The following is a 12,665-nucleotide window of genomic DNA, read 5'->3' as shown; positions in this document are numbered from 1 at the left end:
CTTCAAAAACAATTTTTGCTATCCCATTTCAAACATTCTTTCAGTAAAACAAAATTAACTCTTTAAAATTAACTTGATTCTAAAATTTAAATTCCTGGGGCGCCTGGGTGGTTCAGTCATTAAGCATCTGCCTTTGGCTCAGGTCATGGTCCCAGGGTCCTGGGATCGAGCCCCACATCCGGCTCCCTGGTCCACGGGAAACCTGCTTTTCCCTCTCCCACTCCCCCTGCTTGTGTTCCCTCTCTCTCTCTGTGTCTCTCTCTGTCAAATAAATAAATAAAATATTTAAAAATAAAAAATAAATAAAAAATAAAATTTAAATTCCTTTCTTTGTTAGCTAACATAACTATATGCATTTTTTAATCTAGGAAAAAATAAATTTTTTTTTAAGATTTTATTTATTTATTTGTCAGAGACCAGAGCAAGCACAAGCAGGGGGAGGGGCAGGCAGAGGCAGAGGGAGAAGCAGGCTCCCTGCTGAGCAAGGAGCCTGATGCACAAGGAGCCTGAAGCAAACTCAATCCCAGGACCCTGGGATCCTGAGCCAAAGGAAGATGCTTAACCGACTGAGCCACCCACCCATCCCTAAGAAAAAATAATTTATGTTAAAGCACAAAAATGCTACAAAGGAAGAGAACTTCAGTGTATATAATCTTATAGGAAACTATTATAAATAGAACATAATAGCCTGTCATAGTTAATTTTTATTACCAAGGTTCTCAGTACTTTTACCAAGATTAATCCCTAAATGTTGAAGAGCTAGATATGATATAAATCCAGAAGCTTAATCTTCCTTTATAACTTTAAAAAATCTGAAGATTAAAGATGAACTATTCAAAATATATGAAAATCTTTTTTTAAAAAAGGCGGGGGTGGCGCCTGGGTGGCTGTCCTTTAAGCACCTGCCTTCAGCTCAGGTTATGATCTGTGTCCTGGGATCGAGTCCCACATTGGGTTCCCTGCTCAGCAGGGAGTCTGCTTCTCCCTCTCCCTCTGACTCCCCTGCCCACTTGTGCTCTCTGCCTCAGATAAAATCTTTAAAAATAAAATAAAATATATGTACATTTCTATAAAGGGGATTTTTTATAATTGTTGTTTTTTAAAGACAGGCCAGTGAATACTTTGGCTCTCAAAAAATGCTTGTTGAGGGGGTACCTGAACGGCTCAGTCAGTTGAGTGATCGACTCCTGGTATCAGCTCAGGTCATGATCTCATGGGTCTGGGTTGTGTAATCGAGCTCCGCATGGGGAGTCTGCTTGAGATTCTCTCTGCCCCTCCCTTCTTTCTCTCTCTCTCTCTGAAATAAACAAACAAATCTTTTAAAAAAGATGTTTGTTGAACCAGAAGTAATAGAAGCATACTGCTTACCTGTAAGAATGAGAAAAAAAAAACCACTAAAAATAGTATATGTACTTTTGGGTATAGAATAGATTTTTAGGAAATAGCAAGTAATGTTTTAACTAAAACATAAACATCTTTAATTAATTCAAATATTCCAAATTCAATTATTGAGTTCCTACCAAGTACTGAACACCTCCTCAAGACATTGAGTGTAACAGATCAGAAAATGGTCCCTTTCCTTATAGCAGCAATGTCCACAATAGCCAAAATATGGAAACAGCCCAGATGTCCATAGACAGATGAATGGATAAAGATGTGGTGTATACAGACAGACACACACACACACACACACACACACACACACACACACACACACAATGGATTACTACTCAGCCATCAAAAAGAATGAAATCTTGCCATTTGCAACAACATGGATGGAACTAGAGGGTATCATGCTAAGCAAAATAAGTCAGAGAAAGACAAATATCCTATGATTTCACTCATGCGGAATTTAAGAAATAAAACAGATGAACATAGGGGAAGGGGAGAAAAAATAAAAAACAGAGGCAAGACATAAGACACTCTTAACTGTAGGGAACAAACTGAGGGTTGCTGGAGGGGAGGTGGGTGGCAGGATGGGGTAACTGCATGATGGGCATTAAGGAGGACTCATTATATCTAATGAGTACTGGGTGTTATATGAAACTGATGAATCACTAAACTCTACCCCTGAACTAATAATACACTATATGTTAACCAAATTAAATGTAAATAAAAAATTTAAAAAAAGAAAAAAGAAAATGGTCCCTTTCCTCTTAAAGCTTAACAGGGTACTGGATATATCCTCCAAAACTATCCTTTCTTTTGTGTGATTCCATGCTCATCAAGGACCTTTTTGAAATATAAATTCACCCTCACCAAAAGCTTAATACTCATAAAACAAAATACTACATTGCTGAGATCAGCTTTCTGGTTAAAGTATCAACATACCCCTATGGAATTCGTAATTAATTAGTTAGCTTGTGTGAAACCCCTAAGCTTTGATCAATTCTGATTAACTGGTTAGGTGTAATTTCTCAAACTTCAGAGCTGAGAATCAAATACAGGAGTGCAGTTATGTCCATACAAAGATGATAACTGCCAAAGGAGTTGCTAGTTTACCCTCAGGCAACATGGTGTCATTTCATCATGTCCTACCAACTGCAATATAATCAACTCATAAAATTGTTAAGAATAGGGGCGCCTGGGTGGCTCAGTCGTTACGCATCTGCCTTCAGCTCAGGTCATGATCCCAGGGTCCTGGGATCAAGCCCCACATCAGGCTCCCTGCTCAGTGGGAAGCCTGCTTCTCCCTCTCCCACTCCCCCTGCTTGTGTTCCCTCTCTCGCTGTCTCTGCCAAATAAATTAATAAAATCTTAAAAAAAACTGTTAATAAATAAAACATGCCATATAACACGGCTTCTCAAACTTTAATATGCATCTGGATCACCTACAGATCTGCTAAAATGCAGACTGATTCAGCAGGTCAGGGGCAGGGACTGAGATTCTTCATTTCTGATAAGCTCCCAGGGATGCTCAGGCTGCTGTCTACAGACCAGAAGGGGATATAACACACCTGGAAACAGGTCTGGCCAACAGGCTGCCCAGCCCAGCTAACTGTTCTCTCCTCTCCATGGATGTCTTACCTCCTTTACTGATCTCACCTTTCTTGAAAGAAGATAGCTCTTTTCACCTTTGCATCCTTCAAAATTCTCACCTAATCAGAACACCTTTCATAGGCATTAAATATATGCCAACGGAATGAATGACAGCCAGCTTTTGTCATTACTTCTATACTTACGAACAGAACTGTTTCTTCCTCTGAATTCTAAGTAGAAAAGTATTTTTGAAAACTGAAAAATCAGAAAAGCTATTTTTCAAGTAAAGAAGAATTGTATTTGCAACATGATCCAGTGCATTCTCGTGCTGACCTAATCTTAAAAATATATATATCCATAATTAACGTTAACTTATCTGCTAATGATTTCTTTTTTTTTTGTAAATAATAACAACTAAATCATCTGGTTTTCTGGGGGAGTTTTAAAATTTGTCTTAAAGCGGCGCCTGGCTGGCTCAGTTCGAAGAGCATATGACTCTTGATCTCCCGTCCGAGAGGTTCAGCCCCACACTGGGTGTAGAGACTACTAAAAAAAACAAAAATAAACTCAAAAAACTAAAAATAAAACCCTTTAAAATTAGACTTTAAAAAGAAGTAATCACTTCCTTCAGGTGTACTTTTTAAGACCGCACAATAAAAAAATTAGGCCATCTTAGTAAAGGTAACATCTAGAACACACTTCCGACTCTTCAGACTAACAGTCCTATAAATAAATCAGATAGTATTACTCTTAACCACAGGTAGATCTTTGGCACAGTTTCCACTGTTTCTCCGCCGATTTTCTGTGATTTTTGCCAAACAAGTGACTGACTCCCTCGGGGCTGGTGTCTGCACTTGTAAGTGTTAAGTCGATTACACTTGGCTGCAGGCTGAGAAAAGTCCCACGTGACGGTGTTTGCAGTACCCCAGAGAGGAAACAGGAACGGAGTATACTTTCAGTTCTAAGATGTTTACCTCGACGGTTTGACCGGTTTACACGACTGTGCCAGTGAGCACACATACACAGAGTGTTACTTTTGAGCGACCGAGGAAGGGGCCCGAGGCTCGGGTTGGCACTGGCACAACGTCCAGGGTCGCCGCTCAACTTGGATGGCCAGGGTTCCGCCGGCGCGCCCGCAGCCCAACCGCCGCCTCCGGGCTGCTCTCCGGCCCTCCTCACGCGGCCGAGCGCGGGTGCTCCGACCAGCCCCCCACGGGCGCGCGTTTCCGAGGCTGCAGGCGCGGAGGGGGCGCCCGCGAGCCGGAGACCGTCCCCCCACGTCTCCTCACGTCTCCACCGAACAGGCAAAATGGAGGCGGCGGGCGCGTTCCCGCCGAGCGGGGCTTCGGAGCGGCCCGAGGGTCCGCCGGACGCGGGCGGCCAGAGCCGGTCCCTCCCCCGGGCCGCCCCGGGTGCCCGCAGCCCGGCAGCCGCCGGCGTGGCGCCTGCGGCACAGAGGCCGGGGCGAAGCCGTGGAGGTGGGGCGCCGGCGGCCGCGAACAGGGACGCCATTATCGGCCTCGCCCGGTGGAGCCGCTGCTCGCTTCTCCCGAGGAGGGGGGCGGTGGGGGAGGGGAAGGAGGGTGGGGACAAGAGGAGGGAGGGGGCGGGGCTCAGGCGTGGGCTGGGAGGCTGCGGGCGCCGGGGAGGGCGGCCTCCGCTGCAGGGCGCGTCAGTGGTCCCCTGCCCTGTGGGCCCTCTCCCCGCGGGGCAGACTCCATTGGAGGGCGGCCCACCCCGCCCGGCGCGCCAATGCGGGCCCGGGTCGCGGCGGGCGGCTCTTACCTGTGCCTTCCCTTTCTTTATCGTCCGCCATCTTGTTGCGGAGCCGTCGCCCGGGAGATGCCTGGCGTCACCCTAGGACGCGGCGTCCTTGCCCCTCCAGCCCCCGCGCGAGTCTGGCCTGGGGCACCGGCGGCTCCGAACCCCCAGGGCGGGGGCTGGGGAGCGGGGGAAGGCTCCGAGCGCGCGCCCGCCCCTCCCCCCAGACGCGTCCCCGTCCCCTCCCCCTCCCGGCCCACTCCGGCCTTGGGGGACGAGGGAGTGGCAGAGCCCCAGGCCTTGCCTTCCCTCCTGACCCGCGTGGGGACTCGCAGGCCCGGCGCCCTCCCCGCCCGTGGCTACGACGTGGCGCCGCGCGGGTTTTTCACTACGGACTTGAAAACGCGGCCGGAGAGCCGGGGTCGGACCTCGCGGCTGCCCCGGAGGCCGGGACGCCGGGCGGGCGCGGGGGGCACCCCAGCCGGCACCCCCGGGGCGGGCGGCGGCGGCGCGAGCTCGGGGCAGCCGAGCAAACACGGCGTCGTCAAGGCGGCAGTTGCTGACACAAACTGGAAGGTTCTCATGGCAACGGAGACGTGCCCGCCCGGCCGCCTCGACACCGACGTTAAATGTCCTAGCTCGTGAGGTTTGACGTGACCTCCAGCTAAGGTTACTACGGAGAAGTTGTACCTCCCGCGTTTCTGCAACTTGGCAGCTGTCGCAGGATGTTAGATTTTTGTCTCGGCTTAAGGATAAGCTCGTTCTACTAGAACGTTTTCTTTCTGAAATGATTTTTTGAATTTTGTGGTTCAAACGAATATAAGATTTTAAAGCTAATCTTGGATGATTTTTAAGTGCATTCGCGTGCTAGCTTAAAGGACGTTATGTGAAAATGTATGAACTGTTAACTAAATGTTGAAGCCTTCAGAGTACAAGGTACTAGTATGTGCTGATTTTCTTAACATACTTGTCATGCTCCTTTTATTCTGTTCCTGTAATCGCTCAGTAAGCCCGAAAGCAAACTGTTTTTAATTAAAATAACTATTTTTTCTATAGAATATACTCATTTGGTGCTATTACCCGCATTCTCTTTGAAATTGATGCGAAACTATTGAATCATCGCAAAATGGCTTCTGTTAGAGGATAGGTACTTACATAAAATGAATACGGTTGTTTACAGTAAATTCTGGACTTCCCAGAATACGGGAGAGTAATCATTAGCGTTCACATAATATTTAAATTTCGTAGTCATTATAGTCTAGTAGTTTGTTTTTAAAGACGCCCTCTTTGCATACAGATAATGAAGGGCTTTGAAATAAACGTAGGAAAACCTCAGCTCTGGGCTCAGGTTGACTTCTCACTCACTGTGCCTTGAGGCTGTTTGCAGTTTCCTTTTTCTGGAATGCCTCCCCCCCCCCCCCACTCCCGGCCCCAACATTCACCCTCCCACAGACACGCGTCTGCTCCCTCCCAGTTGTCAGTGACCTCCTTGAAGGTCACCTACTCCTTGAAACTTAAGCTTTCCGGATCAACCTCCTCCTCTGTGGTCCAGAACTCATATTCTAGAGCCTCTTCCATTGATTTGCAATGACTTTGTATATTTGTATTGTAAGCTCTTGAGGACAGGAAACACTTTGTCCCCATATCCCCAGTGCCTACAACAATTTTTCAGTTCTTGTGTCTGAAATAATAAAAATTAAACTGGAGTTAGTCTTGTCACTGACTTGAATTGATTATTTAAATTATTCCAAACCATATTAATCTCTACTTCTCTGAATTCCTACAGCAGATTTAAGACAATACTGTTTCTCTAAATTGGGATGAGTAAAACAGTGTATATTAATTAACCCCTCCCCTCCAGTTAGGTTTGAAGACAGAAGCCTGATCATATAAATCTTTTACGTGTATCCACAGTACCTTGCCTAATTTGGGACACGTATTAGGAGATTAATACATATTTTTCAATTAATTAGCTGATACACATAAAAGTGTATCATTATTCTGGAAAACTCCACAAAGTGAAAAAAAAGTGGGTATCCAAATGACAAAATAGAGGCCCACAATGCCAATGAGTAATTATCTGTGTTATGCTACCTGACCTGACTTTCCACTTTTCTTTGGTTGTGGAAAACTGACTTCTAATTATGTTACAATTTTAATTCTTTTAAAATATTAGCTTGTTTTGGACAACAGCAGACTAACCACAACCATTTTTTCCCTTTAGGATATATTTGTTTTTTAACTATGGCTTTGAGTAACTATGTAATACTGTATGCCACTCAAGCGGTCTTTCACTTATTCTCAGAGTCATTTTTCATGAGTTTTTCTGAAATTCCAAACTGGAAAATTATTTTTGGTCCCACTCAGACATTATACAATCTTAGGGCTAAATCAAACTACTAGCCTATTAAAAAAAAAAAAACAAGGGCATAGTTTTAGACAATGACATGCTTGATTATTGATAGTGGGGCCAGATGGATATGTACAGGTTATGTCCTTTTGCGTGTTTGAATTTATAGTGAGTTAAATCTGTTCACACAGGCGCCGGTTCCATGCCGGTGAGGGGACACAGATATTTCTTCTGAATACAATTGACTCAGTTACCTAAGATGTGGCTGAAATGGAAAGGATAAGTGGTGTGAGTAAGGCAAAATAAGTCAAAAAAATCTTTATACCACATCTACTTTCCTATTCTGGGGATAATTGAAACCTTGGATTAGGAATAATTAAAAAAAACAAAAACTCGATTTTCCTTGGGCATTGCCATGGACTGACATGATCCTAGGCAAGTCATTTATTTCATCTCTTTAAAACTCCATTAACTTGTGGCACCTGGGTGGTTCAGTCAGTTAAGCGGCTGACTCTTACTTTTGGCTCAGGTCATGAGTTTAGCGTCTTGGGATCCAGCCCCCAGTGGGGCTCTGTGCTCAGCGCGAGTCTGCTTGTTCCTCTCTCTGATCTCTCTCTCTCTCAAATAAATACAATCCTTTTAAAAAATAAAAAGTAAAATAAATAAAACGGTTAACTCAGGGGGCGCCTGGGTGGCTCAGTCAGTTAAGTGGTCTGCCTTTGGCCCAGGTCAGGATCTCAGGGTCCTGGGCTCCCTGCTTAGCAGGGAGTCTGCGTCTCCCTTTCCCTCGGCCCTCCCCCCTCACTGCTGGTCTCTCTCTCTCTTTCTGTCAAGTAAATAAAATCTTTAAAAACAAAACAAAAACTCTGTTAACTCAGAAAAATAGAAATGGCAATGTCCAAACTCCCTGGGAGTTTGGAGCACTTGCAAGGAAATCCACATTCTTTGAGATAAACCCCCACTTCCATGTAGGAAGGAGCCCTCAGAAGTCGAACTCCAACTTCTTTCCTGAGATTCAGCTTCTCCTGGGAGAGTTTGCTTTTCCAGTGCTTTCCTACACAACAGGAGGTGGTCTGATTCCAGGCCTCACACCCTTCACTACGAGAATCTGCTCCCTGCGTGACATATGTAGTCTACATGATAGAGCTTGGCGTCTTCAGTGTGCTGCCCCTTCCTGGTTTCCACCTTCCCATTTTTAAACCTCAAGCAGGAGTGGCTTTAAGCATATCTCGACTCCTTGAGCTCTAGACCCAGGAAATGATAGAAAGGCAGTTGCTTCCCTGGTTTGTCTAATTCCAGTTTCCTAAAGAAAGTTACAACACCTCCCTAGATGATTAACATCAAGAAGGTCCAGCCCTGGGGCGCCTGGCTGGCTCAGTTGGTAGAGCACGCAACTCTTGATCTTGAGGTGGTGAGTTTGAGCCCCGCACTGGCTGTAGAGATTACTTAATAAAATCATAAAAAAAAAAAAGTCCAGCCCTTCAAGATACTATCCCTACCTATAGGTGAGTAGCCTTACCCTGGGATCTCAAAACGAAAACCTCATCAGAATACAACAGAATAACGGTTTGGTTTCATTACAGTCATAGCAATAAAAATAACTCTTCTAATTACTTTGTATACATTATCTCTTAATCCTTATGAGGCTGGGCGCCTGGGTGGCTCAGATGGTTAAGCGTCTGCCTTCGGCTCAGGTCATGATCCCAGAGTCCTGGGATCGGGTCCTGCATCGGGCTCCCTGCTCCTTGGGAGCCTGCTTCTCCCTCTGCCCCTCTCTCTCTCTCTCTGTCTCTCATGAATAAATAAATAAAATCTTTAAAAGAAAAATCCTTATGAGGCTGTTACTGGTATCCCTGTTTTACAGATGAAAAAGCTACATCTTCCCATTAATGGCCTGCTGAAAGGTCTCAGTCAACAAGAGAGCTGCCTAGGAATCTAGTTCTGATTCCAGAGCCCCTGTGCTATACCGCTTCTTAATATATCATTGTTATATCCTGTTTAGTAACCTGAATATTTAGAGAAGGGCAACAGTCCTGGGCAGAATTAGTCACCTTCTTCCCCACTTTTTTTTTAGCACTGCAAAACATCAACCAAAGCAATGGACAGACTCTTAGGGACACTTGAGGGAACCAGATAATGCCATACACATTGTCCCCATCTGGACAAAGACTTGAGGTCCTAGCTTTCCGATGGCAGAAGAGGAGGCAAAACTCACTCTTTCTGAGAATGACCCCCATGACCCAGTGGTCTGCTCATCTTCTCGTCCCTCCCCACTTCCCTGCAGACTGAGATTTCAGGCCTCTGGAGAAGGAGGGAGAATTGTGTTACATTCTTGGCCCCGGACAAGAGCATTTTCAGAGCCAGAGATCCTCTGGGCTTTTCAGGGAGACCCAGAGCAGGAAGCCAGGACTGCAGCACTTGCGGGTATCTTGAAAATAAATGTTACGTGAAACCACAGCTCTTACAGCATTTAGAAAAATCACACTCCTGGACCTATGTTTCTCAAAAGCACATGTTTCTTTCTGTTTCATTTCAAAACACACATTGACACGGCAAGTCACTGTTTAATTCATTACTTAAACATTTCCTGTCCTAAGCGGCACTTTTCAGGGACCCTTAGCGCTAAGCAAATTTTGGTGAGTCTCTGTTTTCTTCTCCATTGAAAAATAAGACCGGAGAGTTGAAGGGTGGTGGAGCTGACCCAGAGAGTCAGTAAATGTTTATGACTGCTCACATAAACTCTTACCCCCGAAAAGTGTGAAACATAGAGAAATAGCGTAGAATGATGCCGGTAATTGACTTGGGAATGATTTTTTAGTTCCAGCTCCAAAAAATAAATCTTGGAAAATTAAGTTTCACTGATGTCAACATTTACATAAGGAGATAATGCAGTGTAGAAGAATCAAGCTAATAGATTAAACAGACCCAGGATTGAATTGAACTACCCATTAGCTATTTGACTTTGGACATGTTATTTCTCCTCTGGAAACTGTTTCCCCACCTGCGGTTATGTGGACATATGGAGACGATTGACCAGTGGGACATGAAGCCACCTCTACAGCTCCCTTAACTTCTGGCCTGATTTTATTTCTTTGGACTATGGCCAGCTGAGTCTTCAATGGCTCCCGGGCCAGTAGAGATACTATTTGGTGCACTTACAGTGTTCTAGGAACTTCGCTGCGCAGTTTACGCGGACCATCCAGCTTACTCATCACAATACCCCTGTAAGAAGGTGACTAGTATGATACCCATATTAAAGATGAGGAAACCCAGAGTGAAGATCCCCAAATTGCTTCTCTAAAAGGAAAAGTCACTTTTCTACTGTTGTGCCCCAAAGTCTCTCCTGATTTTCCTGGATTTTTCATTTCCTCCCTCCGCCAGGTCCCAGGGACTGGCCTGCTTTCCCTGCTCTTGAAGGAGGCGTTGTCTGCCAATGAGGCGAGGGGAAGGGGGCTGGAGCATTCCTATCTCTCTGGCACCACCATCCTTGCTACCCTTAAATACAATCGTGGAAACTTTTTTTTTTTTTTAATTTCAAGGGTTTCACTGCTGACCTATGAGGAAAGAGAGGGATATATGCATCCTGGAATCCTAGCAATTTTTTAAAGACATGGTTCCTGATTAGTAAAGCTCTCTACTCTGAGTCTCTAAGATGGTAAAAGGGTGTGCCTGGCCCATGTGGCTCTTTTCCTTCACCCTATCGTTTCAATGCTACCACTACCATGATTAATTTTCCTTCCCAGAGTTTACGCAGATTAACGCCAGTCCATGTGGCTCTTACAGGACAAAAGAAAAATAGCCTAAGGGATAAATAAATAGTTCTAGATGTAGGTATATATGGATTTCTTTTTTTTTAAGATGTTATTTATTTATTTGACAGAGAGAGACACAGAGAGAGAGGGAACACAAGCAGGGGGAGTGGGAGAGGGAAAGCAGGCTTCCCATGGAGCAAGGAGCCTGATGCGGGGCTCGATCCCAAAACCCTGGGATCATGACCTGAGCCGAAGGCAGACGCTTAACCAACTGAGCCCCCCAGGCGCCCCCGTATGGATTTCTTAATTGCTGTATATAGTACTATTTTTTTGTATTATAGACAATTCCAATGCCATTTGTAGCCTTAGAATTGAGAAGAAATTGGCTCCATGCTATCCCTCACCTTGCCTGCATAGGCCTGGCCTATGATTAGGACCACTTACTAAAATGCCTGCAAATAACAATCAGTTGAGACTCAACATTCTTATGAATTGGAAGCTAACTGCTTCTACATTTCCACCTTCTCTAGTAACTCCCCCAGAACAGGGATCTGCAACCCCACCCCCAACAGACACTATCATAAGCAAACAATACAAACCTACAAAGATGAAAAAGCCTCTTGCATTTTTTTTAAGATTTTATGTATTTATTTGACAGAGAGAGACACAGCGAGAGAGGGAACACAAGCAGGGGGAGTGGGAGAGGGAGAAGCAGACTCCCCACTGAGCAGGGAGCCTGATGCGGGACTCAATCCCAGGACCTGGGATCATGACCTGAGCCAAAGGCAGACACTTAATGACTGAGCCACCCAGGCGCCCCTCTTCTTGGGTTTTGCTGAGTTTTTCTTCATACTCTTCTTTTTTCAGGTCAGCTATAGTTTCAAGAAGGTAAGGGAAGGTGTGAGACTTGAGAGTGAGTGGCGGCAGCTGGAGAGAGGTTAGAAAGGGAGTTATTTTTAGGAAGGCTTGGGTGGGAAGGGAAAGTCTATCTCACACGAGAGAGGGGGGCAGGTGCAGCCTGCACCAGGGGAGGGCTGGCTACCTGGAAAAGGGTTGACTACTTCTCTAGTCCCACTTACTTCACATACTCCTAATCCTTCTCCATCAAGCCATAAAAGGAAGTCAGCTCAAATGCCTGGGAGGGCAGGGGGATATAGCCAGAGGGCGCCATCTTGTTCAAGTTACCCTCCCTCTCCAGTCTTCAGGAGGAAGATTCACTCACTATAGAAAACATGAAGTGCCTACTGTGTCTGCAGGACAGTCTATTAGGTATGACATGGATTTCACTAACGTGATAACTGATACCTGCTCTCTGTTTGCTGAGATACCTTTTGAGCTGGTAGTTTTAAGCTAGCGGTTTTTTGTTTGGGTTTTGGTTTGAGTTTGGGTTTTTTTTTTTTAAGATTTATTTATTTATTTTGAGAGAGTGAGAATGAGAGAGAGAGAGAGAGTACATGAGAGGGGGGAGGGTTAGAGGGAGAAGCAGGCTCCTCGCTGAGCAGGGAGCCCGATGCAGGAGTCAATCCCAGGACCCCAGGATCATGACCTGAGCCGAAGGCAGTTGCTTAAGCGACTGAGCCACCCAGGCGCCCTGGGTTTTTTTTTTAAAGATTTATTTATTTGAGAGACATGAGTGGGGGGAAGGGGCAGAGGGAGAGGGAAAGCCGACTCCCCACTGAGTGGGGAGCCCGACGCAGGACTCCATCCCAGGACCCCGACATCATGACCTGAGCCAAAGTCAGACACTTAACCGACTGAGCCACCCAGGTGCCCCATGGTTTGGGGGTGGGGTTTTTTTTTTTTTGGTCCCAAATTTATTATTG

At 45.5% G+C, this 12,665-nt stretch overlaps 1 protein-coding gene across 4 annotated transcripts in view; it reads right to left on the bottom strand.

Moving 5' to 3' along the window:
* DRC8 (dynein regulatory complex subunit 8) overlaps window positions 1-4,953 on the bottom strand; it is a 112,367-nt gene extending 107,414 nt beyond the window's left edge. For 3 of the 4 annotated variants that reach the window (XM_028111845.2, XM_028111847.2, XM_028111850.2), the window contains exon 1: window positions 4,765-4,953. Coding sequence is in view for 1 of the 4 variants with exons in the window: in XM_028111847.2 (XP_027967648.1) it covers window positions 4,765-4,795 (31 nt within the window). In the remaining 3 variants the exon portion in view is untranslated. Of the gene's footprint in view, window positions 1-1,155; window positions 4,218-4,764 lie in introns of those variants that run through there. The other variant, XM_088017178.1, reaches the window with a different exon arrangement.
* Between the last annotated feature and the right edge of the window lie 7,712 nt (window positions 4,954-12,665).

The sequence above is a fragment of the Eumetopias jubatus genome, unplaced genomic scaffold (genome assembly GCF_037043125.1).
Source record: "Eumetopias jubatus isolate StellerSeaLion01/CBP00866 unplaced genomic scaffold, mEumJub1_p1.0 scaffold_12, whole genome shotgun sequence".
NCBI classification, from domain to species: Eukaryota; Metazoa; Chordata; class Mammalia; order Carnivora; family Otariidae; genus Eumetopias; species Eumetopias jubatus.
The sequence above is the reverse complement of the archived record's forward strand: the minus strand, read 5'-3'. Positions and strand labels throughout refer to the sequence as shown.